Genomic DNA, 18,119 nt, shown 5'->3' on the forward strand with positions numbered 1-18,119 from the left:
TAGAAGGCAGCCTTTTACAGTTATTTAAGATAGCAAGAAACACATCTGCGATGAAAATAATTGCGCAGAAAGAATATACCATGCGCTTATTCTTGACGACGATCGAGCGAGTTTAATTCAATGTGTCTGCCATTCTTGCTCCCTGGTTAAATTCGATAAGTTCTGTTGCAGTCAACAACACAGCAGTTAGCATTAATGCGTCTGCCATTCTTGCTCTCTGGTTAAATTCGATAAGTTCTGTTGCAGTCAACAACACAGCAGTAAGCATTAATGTGTCTGTCATTCTTGCTCCCTGGTTAAATTCGATAAGTTCTGTTGCAGTCAACAACACAGCAGTTAGCATTACTCTATTTAGTGTTCACAGGTGCCCAAAAGAAGCTTATGACGAACTGCACGACTTGCTGCCATGCGCACCAAACTTCTGCTGCTTACCTACTCTGGGCACCCATGCCGCCACCAGGGGCTAGTCGCGTCTGAGCTAGATGTGCACGGATCCTATTGATGCTGGCTACTCCTGTGCACAAGCCACTTGCACTGCTCATGACTCATGCCAGGTGCCTTTATTATTGCGCATCACAAGAACTGGGCATCTGGCTGGCGAAGAAATTTAACTTGCATATGTAAGTGTGTGGATGTGATTGGTAAAGAAAAAAATCTGGACAACAGTACTAAAAGACAAGTGCATATTGCTTGTTTATTTATCATTGTGGTTGCACCTTGTCAAATCCAAAAATGCACCTGGATGTGTGTTGTGTTTGTGAATATACCTACGTAGGTACTACGTAGGTAGTGCCGTGCTGCCTTCTTCTTTTGTCAATGTTTACCAAGAGTTTTAAGTACTACATGCAACCAACAATACTTTTAATAAAGACTACTATAATATTCTACGCCACGTCTTGGAATCTTATAGTATATGCCGGTCTGCGTATGAAAATGACCACCTGATTCCAGTCTTTGAGTGGAGTGTCGAATTCAAGAACTGAAACAAGCCTCAGTAGATCATGTGCTCAACTACTAAGGCAGCAGGCATGGATTCAGTCTTGTCTGCAGCAGCCATGCTTCGATGGAAGTGAAATGCAAAGTGCTCGTGCACTGCGCAATTTCCAGCGCACGTTAAAGAACCCCAGATAGGCGAAATTACCTGCGGCTCCCCACTGCGGCGTTCCTAACAGCCCGAGTTGCTTTCAGGCATTAATTAAACTGCATAAACTCAATCATAAACCATTTTTTTTCTACTGTATATTGCAGCACAGTGTTGGGGCCCTAAATGGCCAAGACGCAGTGTCTGTAACAGATCAGGTGTGTGTGCTGTCAAGCATGAAAGGCTAGTTTTGACTTAATCAGCTATAGCTTACTTAAAGAGGTCACACTAGTTAGGGCATAAAGTATGGTTTTGCAGTGTGTAGCTGTAGGATCATTAGAATTTGTATTACATCGTACCTGTGCAGGCGAAGCAGATCTACCTGAAAGGAGTATCAGCCGAGAGGTCTGGACGGATGCAGGATGGTAATTATCTACATCCATTAATGCCTTCTGCACTCATTCAGGTTGCCCTTTGTTTTTAATACTTATCTCTCCTCAGCCATCATGCACTACAGGAGAGCCTTGCAAATTGTGCCCGATATCGAGTTTCGTTTGGCGAACAGCAGCATGTGGTCGGTTGGTGAGTTCTGCCCGAGTGTCTGTGTAGGTTTAGGCCCATGTTTTTCTTACATTTGCATTGATGTCTATGCTTTCAGATGAGGAGAGTAGTGGCTCGGAAACCGAGTGAGTATGAGTGAATTGTGAACATTCATTACATAAGTTGGGCAAAAATTCATCTGGGATATTTGCATTGTTTGTCTGCAAAAATTGGAAAAGATTTTCACGTCGAAAAAAATTGATTCTTCCATCTCAGTGCAGCTGAGTTCTGTTGATTCACACTTATAATTCAATCATTTCCATTATAATACAAAAAAGAAACTTTCAAAAAACAGCAGGTGGCATCTACTGTGTTCTTTACATATTTGCTCTTCTTCACTGGTTTATAACAAAACCAAACCGGTGTGTTACATTTCTGTACATTGAACGGTTTGTTTATTGGAATGTATGCTTTGGCCCTGTGAACACAAAGTGCATTTAAATAAGTTCATGACAAATTATGTCTTCGTATTATTTGAATAAATTTTATTCCCCCTTTTAGTTAAAATTGATGAAGGTTAATTATATTGGTAGGAGAATAAGAGTTGGTCTCAAAAAGCATGGAAGGTTTATTTTTGTAGCAGCTTCTGTATCTCATGCAGCCCTCAAACCTCTTTTATCAATGTTAATGTGTTTGCCTATCAAACTATTTATATGAAGGCCTGGGTTTACAAAGAATGTAGCTCAAAGCAAGCATTAGTAGTTGTCATTGTCAAGCTATATGACTGGATGTATCACACCTTGCAAGTGATGTCTAACCTGCCTTTTTTTTTTTTCCTTACAGATGTGAAGATAATGGGTCACCATGTGACAATGATGACACGATGCCCCTTCACCAGCGCATCAAAATCAAAACTTCATCTGCCAACATCTGCTCTGTAGCTTGGGAGCAAAAGGTATCTATCTTAATATATCTTCATTTCAATGATGACAGCACTTGTTTTAATTGTAGACATTGAAGATGTCAAAGCACATGGCTTGCAGAGCTGTTTCCCTTGAAATTTGTCTTAATTCTTAATGTTACACCTTTTGTACAAAGAGTGCAGGTCTATTACCCGTCTACAAAGAGATTCTAGGCGTGGCAGTTGTGGAGCTGCATGTTTACGTGTTGCAATTTCAAACATGCACCCAAACTCAGCAGCATTGGTTATTGCAGGCCACGCACATCTCTGACCTTCCCAGAGAAGTCTTTATGTTTATACTGCGATGGGTGGTCTCTTCAGACCTGGACATCCTGTCTCTCGAGTCTGTTTCAAAGGTATGTAGGAGGCCATGGGTTGACTTTGCCGTTACAACCAAATTAGCAGATCTAGTAATTAGACGTATAACTTCCTTTCTGTTCTTGCTAGGTGTGCCGTGGCTTCTACCTCTGTGCAAGGGATCCTGAGCTTTGGCACATGGCTTGTGCAAGGTGGGCAGTTAAAAAAGCGTCTTTAAATAAGTAATGATGGTTAGTGTCTCATTGCTTAATCATAATGGCTTCTGCTCATATGTTTCAGTGCGAGGGCACTGCTTCATGACCAGAGCTGTGAAGGCCAAGTCGGGTGTGACACCTGACCTTGAAGTGGCCTTGTCAGCTTAGCATGGCAAGTCAAAAACAAACAAAAAATGTCCGAAGAGAGTGAATATGAGCCCAGGTTTATCTTGCGGGAAGAAAGTATGAAACTTCGTAGCTATCGCTGCAGCTGATCACAGTCTCTTGCACTGTGCATTGCACGTGGTCGTTAGTCTTTGTCAACTTCCATCCTTTGCACAGTCGATCCAAACACACACGGCTGTCCCATTGCCCTCTTAAGGTGCGTTAAAGGGGAGAGACTGTTTGATAATTGGACTTCGCCCACTCTCATAATTGGTGCGTGACTTAAATAGAACTTTTCCTTGACGTTATGCAGCATTTTGAAAGTAGCTGCCAAACTTGTACATTTTAAACCTAGTTACAGATAAAACTTCATAATAACTGGTTAGCAAATGCAGTGTTTGCTTTTTGATTTGACCCTTCTTAAAGTCCCAGGCTTATTTGAACTTGCACTTTGGTCCTGTTAACATCACATGCCCTTAATTCAAACTCTGCTTTAACAAATTTTTGGTTCCATTTTCGGTCCCAAATTATCAAGCGTTCAGTGTACTCAATCAACAAGATATTTTCGTAGATAATAACCACTCTGTAAAAGAGATATTTATCAGCATTATTGTTGCAACCTTCTGAAAAATTGCCTTGAACATGAAATATGAAATGGTTAATATTATGCAGAATAGGTACTAAACCTGGTACTAAAAATTATATTTTTCTTTACCCTCACTAGTCTTCACGCTGGTGTGCGCTTGTAGTTGTCGGCATTAATTTTAGTTTGTTTTTGTAGAAATATATGCTGCGTGAATAGTTTGTCATTTTAGTCATTCAGTTTGCACTTAAGGGGAGATGCTACTCGAGGACACTTTTTTTGTTAATAAGGGCTTTAGAGCAATGAAAGTTTCTGTGCCTATAGAGTTTTTTTTTTGCTCTTTCCAAAACACCAATTAGTTTTTCTGTAGCAGTAACTCCCATGAGTACAATAAATATTTGCACAAGTACTTACTGTGCTTGTGCAGTTGTAGCAGACACCTGTAGCTGTTGTAATTGACGCTTGGCTTTCTTCTACAGAATGTTGACCTACATGCCTACAAACAGTGGGGAGACACATACAGTTGAGCCTAGATATATTGAACCTAGATATTTCATACTATTGGCTCTATCGGAGATACAGATTAAAGGGGAGGTCTTGTATTAAAGTGTAGAAAAGTTGTTTTGTATATTGAACTCGGTTTTTGCCTGTCGTTTGATGTATGAAACAGCATCATGCCCCTGCAAGTAGTGCTTTTCTCGATGGCACACTTCAGTCACTTTCTCAGTCCTGAATCGAGTCGGCTGCGTGACCTCGGGTATCTGCTGGTTGTTGCCTGCGCCGTGAAGCCCCACAGTCATTTTTGCACGCCACTTCACTTTCATGCAATGAAGCCAACCTAACCAAAGCCTAGAAGTGGCTCTCACTTGACGTGCCCTGCTGCCAAAAGCATTTATGAAACTTGCAACTGTAGCCAAATGGGCTAGTTTGATGAATCATGACTGGTAAATACGACGAAACTTTAGGACTCGAGCAAAGGAAAGGCTGGGCACCACAGTGCCGACTTCAATGAGTTGTTTATTGCAGAAAGGTCAAGTTGCAGAAACGTCAAAACGCCGGACTATTGTGCCCTAGTACCAGAGTTCGATCCCGACCACCGCCGGCTGCATTTCTATGGAGGCGAAACGAAGTGGTGTCCATGTGCAGGTGGTGAAAATTACTCTGGAGGTCACTCCTCCTACACTCCCACCTTCCTCCCTTCACTCAAGGTGCAGTTCAGGTGTCCACAGAACAAATGTGACAGATGCTGCGCCTTTCCTTTCTGTGAACCAATTATTATTATTATTAAGTTGCCGTGGAGCAACTTCTTCCTTAAATCCCCCATAAATTGTATGTTTATGGAAATAAAGGCAATTCAATTCAATATATCATGAATGCGCTATGTGACACAAGATAACAGTGATGCACCTGCACATAAACGGAAATGCAGGAATGGAGTGAACAGGTGAAATCGCTATGCAGTGCATGGCAATTAATGAAAGATGAGAACAACTAACATTGTCCAATGCAGGAATGGAGTGAACAGTTGAAATCGCTATGCAGTGCATGGCAATTAATGAAAGATGAGAACAACTAACATTGTCCAATATTATCATAACACAAGACGAAATGAACAATTTAAAAGGGGTGTTAAAGGAATAGAAAAATAAGAGTAATTAAGAGACATATGAGACCAAAGGGGGCAAATAAAAAGCTAAAATCCAGGAGCTAGAACTTTAAAGTGTCAAAATTAAACCAGTATGGCCAAATTACTCATGCGTCATCCGACTCAAATAATCTCGTTCACGAATTTCTGGAGCCCTTCAATGTGGCGTGCCTCGTAGCCTAAGTCACTTTGGGACGTTGAACCCTCTAAACTAAATCAAATCTCGTTTTGTTGGAGCTATCAAGAGACTGTTAACACAGTCTTCTTGCTCCCAAATGTGAGCTGCTGCAATCATTTTGAGTGACGTGCATTTCTTGCGAGAGCGATTGACTTATGCTATGAGATGAGGGCTTCACTTTTCCTATGTATACCATTCCTCTCTGCTATAAAAAACTAATTGAAGTCAGCGCTTTGGTGTTTTTAGTCTTTCTTTCATCTGCACTCTTAAAGTCGCGCTCTTTTTGCCAGGTATTGTGGAAGCCAGCTGTATTTTAATGCTATTGATTATTTTATTTTTAGTGCACTGGAAGCAGGATTAAACATATTATGATGGGCATTGCTCACTTTTGAAGCACCATCTGCTGCGGCTTCTATGCGAGGCATGTTAAGCCTATATTGCTGGAAGAAGTGCCTCACTAGTGTGGTTGCAATGTATCTTTTCTTCTAGGATACAAATAGGTTACCTTTTGAAATTTTTTTATATACCAAAGTATCAATATATCAAACTATTTCATGACACCATTTCAGTTCACTGTGTCCAAATTAAACAATGTTTGATTTCAAGTCTTTGTCATTCGTCAGAATTATGACGCCACTTCAGAAAGATCTGTGTAGAACAGATTATGAAGGAACTTTCGGGTTTCCAAGTTACCTTGGCATGCTCCATACATTAAAGACTTTTAAAAATATAGTCAGTACTATAATAATAATAATAATAATAATAAATAAATTGGTTCACAGGAATGGAACGGCGCAGTATCTGTCACACTTGTTCTGTAGTCACCTTAAGTGCACCAAGGGAAGGGAGGAAGGTGAGAGTGAAAGTAGAAAAAGGGAGTCGCAGTGGAGGGCTGCATGAAATCGCACAGTACACCTGCTGGTGGTAGGTTAAAACTCCCGCATAGTAATCGGGCGTCTTACCACAGTCTCACTGTGGTGGGGCCCAGTACAACCCCATTTTCTATTTTCTAAATTCCTCCAGTCTATTAAATGTTCAGTTTTATGCCATAACACTTCTTAGCCGTATCTACCTGCATTACAGTATTGTGTTGGGTTCAGTTTTATGCCATAACACTTCTTAGCCGTGTCTACCTGCATTACAGTATTGTGTTGGGTGCATTGTGGTCCCATTTTATGCTGTGTCTGCAATTACTAGGGCTTTTGCTGTGCTGAAGGAGCATTGAACTTTTACTGTGGGGCAGCTTACTGAAATGCTGCTGGGTTTCTTAGCAGTGAATGCATAAGAAGCATTAGAGTTGGCCAAGGTATATGTAAGATGCATTGCCGGATTGTTGCTTTTTTGTTATGCAGAACATGGGGCGAAGACTGTGGCCAGTTGAACCAGTACGACTCATGGAGAGAAATGTACATTTGCAGGCCACGAATATGCTACAACGGTAAGCGACTGCCTCACCTACCATTTTGTCCCTGGTTTGAATTTGAGTTTTTCTTTCTTTAAAAGCCAGCGTGCCACTGGTTGTTATGACCAAAACATTAAAATGCCTCAATGCAAAATTTCTAACACTATTAATTTTCATATGAGGGGTACCCAAAAGAAACTGAACTTAATATTTTTGAACATATTTATTCACATTTTAGGTGCAAACCTTCAAAGTACTCTCCACTTGCACTAATAACCTTTCATTTCACTTTTCAAAACATTTTCAAATTCATCTTTTGTGATGCTTGACAGCACCTCCGTCGTTTTTTTTCTTTACCTCTGCAACATCAGCAAAACTCTTTCTTTTCATGTGTTTCTTCATTCTGGGAAACAAAAAAAAAAATCCCACGGGGCAAGATCTGGTGAGTATGGGGTGTGAAGAACAGGGGTCATACCATTTTTGGTCAAATATTGTCGCACAGACAAGGCTGTGTGAGCAGGGGCATTGTCATGATAGCGAAACCAGTCACCCGACTGACACAGATCAGGCCGCTTCTGCCACACACTGTTGCGCAATCTTTTCAAAACTTCCAAGCAGAAAGCCTGGTTAACTGTCTGACCCTGCGGAACAAACTGAATGGACGACTCCTCTTACGTCGAAAAAACAGATGAGCATTGTTTTGAGGTTTGAGTTCACCTGACAAGCTTTCCTGGAGCGAGGCGAACTTGGTCTTCCACTGGCTTGATTGTTGCTTTGATTCAGGATTGTAAGCATAGCACCAAGTTTCATCACCTGTGATAACTTTTTCAAAAAAAAGGGTTTGGATCATTTTGGGACTCTTCTTTCAAGTACAGCATGCTTCCACGCAACTTTGTTTTTGTTCAGCTGTCAGCAGTCGTGGCGTGAATTTGGCAGCCACCTTTTTCATTCCCAAATCATCTGTCGAAATTAATTGCAGTGAACTCCAAGTCATTCCCGACAGCTCCACAATTTCTTCAATCGTCCGTCGTCGATCTTCGTTGCACGAATTTTTTCAACATTTTCATGTGTTCGGGCCGTGGAAGGATGACCAGAACGAGGTTGGTCATCAATTGACATTTCACCATTTTTGAAACGGGAAAACCACTCAAACACTTCAAGTTATTATTACTCCATAGCATCATTCTTATACGCTGTTTTTAACATTTCGTGAGTTTCTGTTTCATTATTTCCGAGCAGAAAGAGTTTCACCGCCGCACGCTGTTCACGAAAATCAGCCATTGCAAAAATGACACTCACAGAAAACAGTTGTCACTGTAAACTCTGCCGAAGCTAGTACGTCTGACCTTTAGCGACGCCACTCGGCTGACTGACTCTGGAATGTTTACTCTGTGCCCTCCTATTGGCAAAACACGGTACTATGAAAGTGCTGCCCACCAAAAAATTAGTTCGGTTTCTTTTGGGTACCCCCTCATACGTATGGTCGGGGTCAGAGGTCATCATCGGTACCTTTCCAAGAGGTACAGGTGGAAACTTAAGGTGAAGTTGCAGACATCAACTCTTCGTTTTATTTTTCTTTAACTGCAAAGAATTAGCAATACTGCAAAACCACGCATTTTGATAGTAGACGTTAACAGCGGAAACAGTGAGAAAAAATATATGGACAAGACAAACCATAGTTTAAGTGGAGTGCCAAACTTTGTTTCATCTGTCTTTTTCTTGCACAGTGTTCTTTGTTAACAGTGAACAGATAGTTTTCCTAGCATGTGCATTCAGTTTGCAGTTTTTAACAGTGGCTCTCATTTTTCATATCTCGGAACATATTTTCATATATGTCTCACAGTTTGTCCCTTAATTTAGTGTTAGTGTGTGAAAAAATGAATTACATTTGCTAATGTCAGCCCCACAGTGGTGACTATGGTTATGGCACTTGTTTACTGAGCCAGATTAGTACCTAGGTGCGATCCTGGCGACAGCAGCCGTGTTTCAGTGGAGGCAAAATGCAAGAAGCTCGTATACTCTGTGATGCCACTACACAGTAAAAAAAAAACCCACACAGCCAAGATCATCTGGAGCCTTCCGCTGTGTTCTCTCATAGCCTGATTAAGGCCCTTATAAGCTAAACCAAACCGAGCCATTGTCTAATGTCAAGAAGCATAGAAATATGAATAGCCTAAAATATTGATTGTTTGCTGTAATTAGATGCATACTGTGTGTGTTGCTTGTACTTCAGGTGTCTACATCAACCGGACGACGTATGTGAGACACGGCGAGTCCTCCTTCCAAGACTCGACCTATCGCCCCTGTTTTCTGGTGGAGTACTTTCGCTACCTCCGCTTCTTTCCTGATGGTGAGGAGATTCATTGTTGATTATGAGCCATGTCTGTCTTAATTAAGGATATGCAAATATCCAAAATTTTAAATACAAGTCGAAGATGTTTGTTATTTGATTCGTATTCTAAAAACTGATTTCGAATTTTCCAAATGTTCGAAAAATACCGATTCCACCGAAAATGTTCTTATTCACCATAGTTGCACTGCACTGCACGCTTCACTGCAACCCTTGACTGTGTTTAGTGTGCAGTGAAGCATCCTCAAAACGTGACGGGGCCATTCTGTAATGAGGGACCTTCCCATTTGTGAAGAGGCCTTCCCAACAGTGTGCGCAAAGTGAAGAATTTGACAAAAGCCGGGAAAGAACCTCTTTCTTACTTTAGTTTCATTTCATGCAAGCAGCCATCATGCACGAGTTCATCAGATTAAGTTACTGTGATAAAAAGGTTTTGGCAGTTATTTCAGGCCCATTCGATAATTGAAGTTTTTGGTTAATTGGAACATTTTTTCTGGTTCCTTAAAGGCCATATTAACAAGAGGTTACTGTATTCAGGAGCGACATGACAGCTCCGCCCAGTTTTATGCAGGTCCCTTTCGTACAAAAAACTGGTATATGGAATCGTGTATAAAATTTAACTGGATATTTCAGTACGGTGTACACTTCTGCAAAATTCCATTTTAGTTTTTCGTGCAATTTTTTTATTTCTTTTTTTTTTTTTACTGATGAAATATTTGATATTCGAAGGAATCTTTTTTCCATATTTATATTCGGTTCTTATCTGAAAGTTATCACAAAGTCCGTTCAGTGACTTGCTGTTTTTCTGCATCTTGCTTTGTACTTGTCTAAATTTTGTGTTCACTGTTTTTGTACTTTATGCTTTGCCATTTGTTTTGCAATTGTTGCCCCTCCTGCCAGGGCCCTTCACTAGGGCTGCAGTACGCTCAAGTAAATAAATAAATAAATAAATATTCGCATTCTCCTAGTCTTAAACGTAGTGCAGCAGTTGACCTTTATTAGTCGTTCATTAAATGTTGGTGCAGCTATCTGTCTGCACAAGGTTAATGGCAAAATGCATTGTTAAATAGACAATTTTGCTACTGACCTAAAAATATGAACTGCCTGCATTAATTGTTAGCCACCAGAAAACAAAGAAAAACAAAAAGGGGCCTTGCGAGTTGCAAAATGAATCACTGCATCTTCAGGAAGGCAACATATTGGAACTACGTATAATGTACTCGGCTGTCATAGCCGAAAGTGTGCAGAAAATGTAGCTGTAGCCATGGGAAAACCTCTGCATGACATAAGTAAACTGGCCGCTGCCCGGCTTACATGCTTGGCATATCAGCCCAGTGAAACGAACAAGCAATGGCAGTTTTTTTTCTTTTGTCGGTCGGGTCTGCCTCATTAGTTTGTGAATTTGTTGACTTCTTCAAACGATGCAGGAGTGGTGCTGATGCTGACCACACCCGATAACCCGTACCTCTCCCTGGGAAAACTGCGCTCTCGACGACCGGCCTACACCTCGGTCCTGAGTGGAAGTTTCTGGCTCGAGGGCACCAGGGTCAAGGCGGTGCTCAAAAAGCCTGCAATGAAGACGTCGCGAAGCACGGGCTACCGGCGGGGTGGCAGGCACAATGTCGAACCCCAGCCAGAGCAAGTCTTTCACTTGGCATGTACCTGCCTGATCTTTATTGTTTTCCACAGTGCTCTTATAAGAAGTGCTTGCTTTTATTATTTTATGTGTTTCCTTTTTGTTATTACTGGAGGCACGGAGGTGAATGTATGTTTGCAGGTATTATTGTGAGCATAACTAGAGACCCTACTGCGCCCAAGGACACGGGTTCGAATCCCGGCCTCGGCGGCAGCTTTTTGTTCAAGGTGAAAAGCAAGGCGCCTGTGTGCTGTGCATGTCAGTGCACGTTAGAGAACCCAAGTGGTCGAAATTTTCGGAGGCCTCCACTATGGTGTCTCTCATAGTCTGGGTCGCTTTGGGACGTTAAACTCCACAAACCATACTAACCAAACCATAACTAGAGACCCCTGCCAGCATGTGCCGAACCATGCATGTGGGTGCCATGACGAAGCACTCGTTGCATTGAGACAGGTGCTGTTTACAGCCTAGCAAAGCATTACGGTGTAGTGTGCCAGTCTAGGCATTGGGAGTGCTTCGTCATACGGTGTTCTCGAGCAGTTCAGCATGCAGTGACAGGGGTCTCTTACTTTTGCTCACACTAGTATGTGGTTTGGTTTGGTTTGTGGGGTTTAACGTCCCAAAGCAACTCATGCTATGAGAGACGCCATAGTGGAGGACTCCAGAAATTTCGTTCTCTAACATTTCAGTATATTACACATACTCCTTTTGGAATTCACAGCAGCTTTTGCATTGTGGACCTCAGGATACTATCTGTATGAAGCATATGAACATTTTTTGATACAGAAGGTCTATAATTTTTTACACCAAATTAACAGCGCAAAACACAGAGCAGATGAAAGAAGTTTACCGCTGCAGTTATACCACAGGGCCAAGCCCACACCATAAGAATGTGAGAAAGTAACGACAGTAAACCATTCAGCAAGATTGTTCGCATTTCCTAGCTATCAAGAAATCTGATCTCTCTTTGGAGTTATTGAAGGAATGCTGACACAGTTCGCTCTTTGGCAGTGAGGTTCGTATGCTTCAAATAATTCACTGGCCCTTGAGTCTTCAAAGACCACTGACCAAGTAAATTCCTTCTTGTGCCGTCTCGGGTATCTTTGTTATGTTCCCTCAGCCTATCGTTTAATTGACTCCCAGTCTGCCTTGCTTATGATGACCCAAAATATAATGGCGCTTCGTAGATGACTTTTTTTTACTATGACCGAGAAGATAATTTTAGACTGAAAGAAGACTAAATGATACTTATCATGTGGCTCATCATACATGGAGCAGACTAGGCATCATTTAAATGATAGGCTGAGGGAACATAGCAAAGGTATTAAAGAGGGCAAGGAGGAATTCACCTGATCATGTGGTCACTTGACAACGCACTGCAAACTATGTCAAGAGCAAGATTCTCAGAAGATTCAAGGACCAGCCAGTGTGCAAGTTACTTAAGGCACCTGAGACTCACTGTCAAAGAGCGAACGTGTCAGCAATAATTCAGCAACTCTAAAAAGAGATTAGATTTCTTGATGGCTAGGAAATGTGAAAAACCTTGATGACTTGTTTAATGTTTTGTTTAATGATTACAGCTGTGACCTTTCATTTTCATAATCTCATTTTTGGAATTCGGGGGTAGGTGTCTACCAATATTTGAGTTTCTTTCTTTTTATTATAGATTTGGTTTGGTTTAGTTTATAAGCAACCGAGGCTATGAGGGACGCTGTAGTGGAGGGCTCCACAAATTTCGACCATCTGGCGTTCTTTGAGGCCGATTCACATGAGGCCATTCACCTCTTTGCACCCCTATCTCAAGCATGAGTGCAAAGGCCCATCTCCTTGTATCGTCCAGACTGCGCAACAGTGCGAGCTACAAGCTGCGTGCCTGCATTGAGAGGGTCTATTTACGGCAGCTGAAACATTGAGGACAGGGGGCTGGTTGCCACACCTTGCGAGCATAGCTTTGCGACCTACCGCCAAGCCACACTGGAGAAAAGGCATTTGACATTTCTCACTTCACCGGTCCACGGGCTGACAGTGTACCTCACGTAGTTGTGACGTATGAACACGTAATGGGCATCCTGCGGACCGATGGTCTTTCGTATGAATCGGCCTTTACCATGTACTGACATCGCACAGCACATAGATGCCTTGCTTTTCGCTTCCATCGAAAAGTGGCCGGCGCGGCCGGGATATGATTCCACATACTTGGATTCAGGAGTCAAGTGCCGTAACCACCGAGCTGCAATGCTGGGCCTTTTTGAAAATAGGCCAAATCCAGAAAGCTAAACAGAGTACTGTAGTGACAAGCAAATCCATACATCTTGTCTTTTCAAAAATTATGATACCGAAACATGCCTCGCAGTGCCTAGGAAACATGCCAAAAAGATTTCAAATAAAAGACTTAGCAGAATCCAGTTAGTTAACCAATTGCTGTGTGCCGAGAAGTACTGGTTTGGCCTATGGTTTAGCTTATGGTTTAGCTTTGTCTTAATGTTGTCCAGCAGTAATCAACAAGACTTGGTTGTTTAGTGTCGAATAATCATTAATACAACGCCAGGCACTTCCAAATTTACCAAGGCAGACTTATGATCAGTGTGTAATAGTTGAGCGCAAACTCTCACTGTACGGCTAGCTGAATCTCGTGCTTCTCCGCGGGATCGTTCACCTTACATCTACGTGCATCACAAATCAGCTTAGCCAATCAGAGCAACGGCACATGCAATTCTGATGATTGGCTTGGGTACTCCTAGTCATGTACATTTCTGCACACTAAAAATGATTACCAAATGATTACGGATCACAATGAGCCAGGTTCATTCATAAGAGGCTTCTTTGTAGCTTAGGCCTCATAACTTGAAACTGTTTCGAGTGTGGTTTTATTTACTCTTTCCTCATGCTAACTTATGATTGGTGGGAATTGGTTGACAATCAGAACCCGGAAGATGATAACAAGGATTCTTATTACCGGAGAAATGGCAGACACAGATTGGGAATGGCAGGACAGGTGGTCTACCATTTTGTGTCCTGTCCGCATTTATCATTCCGCCGCTAACAATGCATTTAGGATGCTACACTGGAGTAGAATAAAGTCTGAGTCACATAAATTATACTAATTTACTTTTCTGCTGCCATAATGGGAACACAAGAAAAGAGTGCTCTCATGTCGGTGCTTGTGAGAGAAGCCTGCAATTTACATTTACTTGCTTGTGTTGCTGTGGCACAGGAGAGTCCCCCCATTTTGCGCTGTGAATGCTTCAATTGTTTTTTCACTGAACATTGTCTTCATAAACGAAGCCTAAATTAATCCTGTAGAAATAAAGTTTTTGGAATGAAAGTGAGTTTGGTATTGAAGAGGCTCAAATCCAAAGTTTGCATGATGCTATTGACCAAATTAATTGCATAATTTTTGAACACATGGTAGAGTAGAGTTAACTTAATGTGGATAGCACCGCATCTTATGCGGATAAGAAACTGTCAAGATTTTCTCTTCTCCATGCCAGATACTTCTTTTTTTTTAGCAATTATGCAATTGCTGCCTGTCAGTTGAATCTATCTGCTTTTGCACATTGTGGGAATGTCCAAAGTCAGTGACCATACGAAATGTCTGTCAACCTTGGGACAGGATTTTATTAGTGTGGGAACGCTTCATGCTGTGATGCGTATAAAATTTTCCGTCAGTTCTCATTTTTCTTGCTTCCTGCTTCGGAGAGGCACCTTTCGAAGTAATTCACAGATTACGTCACCGCCCCTTGATGACAAGCATTAAAGGTGGTTTGGAATCATACGCAAACTGATTGCATGGGTTTGGAAAAAGCACGAGGCATCTGCAATATTTTTTGCAATGCCTTCATCTTTATACTAATCAGTGTTTTTTTTTTTGTTATACGTAAATCTGTTTCAACACGATATTCAAGAACCCGGCTTTGAATGTAAGAATTGGGGGAAATTGAGTATTATAAATAAAATGCCTCAATTATACCTCGTGGTGAACTTTTAGTTAATTTGGTTTGGTTAGAGGCAGTAAGCTCAGCCTTGCCTCTGGAAGCAGTTGTTGTGCAATCATTTTTCTGCAAAGAAATGGAAGAAATGCCGAAACAGAAGCGATTTGTTTGGCGATGGCTTAGACAACCCTGCTTCCTATTCGGCGATGGCTTGGACAACCCTGCTCTCTATTTGGTGATGGCTTGGACAACCCTGCTTCCTATTTCTGTGCAGGAGCTGGAGCTGAGGAGTGTGCGGGGCCGTGCCAATGCACAGCTGGTGTGGAAGAGCTATGCCATCCACAGTTACTGGTTTGTGCTGTTTTCCTCCTGAGCTGGCAGTGTGGGATAGTTTGTGGTTGCAGCCAGGCAGAATGATCGCTGATAGGATCATCAGTATAGAGGCAAATTGCTTCTTTACGTTGATATGATTAGTTACAGAGGAATGTTATTGATACATTACCATCTTAAATGCTTTTTAGCATCATACCATGGGTGCCTTATCGATTGCACTTGTTGCATTGCATTCTGACTTGTTGATAATGAGTTTGTTTTTTGGTGAATGATTGTTATTGAAGAGTTCACGTAAGGGCCTTCATAAACAGCTTCGTTGTTTAGCATTGTGTTTCAGTGTTCTGTGGTTTTTACATTTGCTTTCTCAGCGCCATATTTCATGGGAGCTTAAAAAAAAAGTGAAAAAAAAAAAAAAAAACTGGTGAAAAGGTAACAAAAAGAAAGAAAAGCAACTGAATGATGTGATATTTCTGGAAAAGTTGTTTTCAAAACAGCATACAGCGGCCATTTTGAGTCTCCAGTAACATTCCTAGGTTCTCGATGCTGTTAGTTTGATGAAATTCCTTTTAACTATTTGATGATGAGAGAAGATTGAGTGTTGCACATATTCTAGTGCAGCGTCAGAATTCAAACCAGTAAGGTTGCACATTTTTTTTTTCATTCGAGATGTTTGCCATTAGGCATAGTGAAAGGAAGGGGGGAGTAGGAGAAAGTTGGAGTTTCTACTGGCCTCACATAAAAATTCACAAAGTTCCCTATAAAACGATTAAGAGTGGTGTGCTGCGTGGCAACACAGTGCTTGGGTTAGATAACATATTTTCAATTTTTCTATATTTAGTTCATGGTCTACCCTCTGCAACTATATTTCAGTACCTCTACTTCACAAGACTCTATGATTGCATTCACTGTATCTTAGCAGTCTGAATAATTCTGGCAGGAACTATTTGCCCCATTGCTTGCACATAGCAGATTTTCATCGCCTTCACTGGAGCCATCGCAGGGGCAGCGGCTTGTTTTGTTTCGCAGTCACCGCAAACAACGTGAATATATGTTTTGTGGTCAAATCGGGCAGTACCCCAAACAAATTTGGTGTAAAAAGGTGCCGACATTCAAATGCCTTTTCCGTGCGAAATTAGGATTGAACGATTTACCTGCAAAAAGCAGTGTATAGGGTGCATATAGAAACTCAATTTGTACTGCCATTAAGGTTAGCACTGCATGAATTTCTTTAGACAACCTGATTATGACACTGTACTTTTATAAATGTGTTGGAAAAGACAGTTCTTTGAAGTGTGTTAGTACTTTACCTAGGCCCTTTGAGCTGAAATGAAAATTATTGATCACTAGTGATATGGACATCGCAGGGCTAAACGCTAGCTAGGTTTTTATGAGATTTCAATTGAAGAGAATAGCACTGCCTTCATCTCCATACCTTAAAGAATGCATACATCAGTGACCAGTTAGTTTTTTTAAATGCATGTCATTACGAGCCTTATAACAAAGAAGTAGATTTGACTGTAGCACTTCTCATTTTTGCATCTCCATCCAGGCCGGGCCAGGAGTCTGTGGCTACATTTGACCTGACAAGCACCGCTTTTCCTCCGCTCTGGTTTTCGAGAGTCAAGAGCTTTACGTTGGTGTCAGAGTCTCCACTGTGACGACATGCACAGCACAGCACAGATGGGAAGGGGAAAAAAAAAAAAAGTGCTACCTGTAAATTGCGGGACAAGACACGTAGGAGAGGTGCCATGCCTCATAGTCCATGCCTGCCTTTCCCATAAGGCACACCCACTTTATCCTTGTGATGTTATCATTGTCAAAGTACACTTGTCCAAGTCTCGTTAAATATGTGGAAGTTGTTCTGTTTTGCGGCACGAGAATGCTCGGTGATAACTGTGTTCACAGTAGAAATGGAATTTTTTGGTGTGAAGGTTGCAAATAAAGATTCTACTTGTGGGATGTTGAATTCCTTTTATCGGCGCGTTATTAGGCAGGAAACTACTCTGCCTTGGCTACAGTATGTTTGCTTTACTGCCATCCATGCATATTCTCAGTGTGGCTTGGTACGCACTGAGAATATGGAGAGGTTACATTCTTTTGTACATTGGTAAGAAGAGTAAGGAATCAGAGGCACAAGCTTCCATTCTGGCTCGAAGCCCAGTATGAGCGAATTGAATTTCCAAGAATTTTGTTTTAATGTTGCGGTAGTATTAGGACAGTTCAGTTTGTACCAAGAAAAAGCTATTCCGAAAACTCTTCAGAAGCATTCTGATTGGGAATGTTAGCCTCCACCATACAGCTATCCAGACTAGCACCATTTTCTGGAGGCTGCCAGTAAGCAACCTTGATGTTTCACAATCTTCATTGATACCTCTTCTTTACCTGTTTGATACCTTGAGCTCCTGTTTGCAAAAGTTGGGAATCGTAAGAGCTTTCCTTTGATCCCACTCGCATGCATTTCGGTACAGCATTGGATTCTTGAACAAAGTTGCCAATTTTTATTGAAAATTTGTTATGCAGTGTGGACAAAGGTAGTGAAGCAGTAAAATGGATGGTAAATCCAATATACCGAATTCAGAGGGGATCGCAAAATGGTTTGATGTGGCATCACTGCCCATTAAGTAAACGGAGAAAATGATAATACTGAATTGGTTCGCCATTAGCATTGAGGTGAAGCAGGCTCAACGTCTATAAAATGGGTCTGCCTATATATCAGCTTACCTTTAACCTAGATTAAAAAAAAAAAAAATGGGAACAACTTTTGCCCGATAGGTTATGGTGCAATAGTGACACTTGAGCCA

At 41.5% G+C, this 18,119-nt stretch overlaps 1 protein-coding gene across 2 annotated transcripts in view; it reads left to right on the forward strand.

Annotated features, from left to right (window-relative positions):
- The window catches only part of LOC146208558 (F-box only protein 9), a 33,071-nt gene extending 15,794 nt beyond the window's left edge, over positions 1–17,277 (forward strand). For both annotated transcript variants that reach the window (XM_084594870.1, XM_084594880.1), the window contains exons 3-13: positions 1,449–1,506; positions 1,583–1,663; positions 1,740–1,767; positions 2,465–2,576; positions 2,837–2,938; positions 3,030–3,091; positions 7,018–7,103; positions 9,301–9,417; positions 10,845–11,071; positions 15,260–15,336; positions 16,868–17,277. In XM_084594870.1, the coding sequence (XP_084450996.1) occupies positions 1,449–1,506; positions 1,583–1,663; positions 1,740–1,767; positions 2,465–2,576; positions 2,837–2,938; positions 3,030–3,091; positions 7,018–7,103; positions 9,301–9,417; positions 10,845–11,071; positions 15,260–15,336; positions 16,868–16,976 (1,059 nt within the window). In that variant the 3' untranslated portion in view covers positions 16,977–17,277. The remainder of the gene's footprint in view (positions 1–1,448; positions 1,507–1,582; positions 1,664–1,739; positions 1,768–2,464; positions 2,577–2,836; positions 2,939–3,029; positions 3,092–7,017; positions 7,104–9,300; positions 9,418–10,844; positions 11,072–15,259; positions 15,337–16,867) is intronic.
- Positions 17,278–18,119: the final 842 nt, after the last annotated feature.

The sequence above is a fragment of the Amblyomma maculatum genome, chromosome 1 (assembly GCF_055883805.1).
Source record: "Amblyomma maculatum isolate TAMU_Amacu chromosome 1, ASM5588380v1, whole genome shotgun sequence".
NCBI lineage: Eukaryota > Metazoa > Arthropoda > Arachnida > Ixodida > Ixodidae > Amblyomma > Amblyomma maculatum.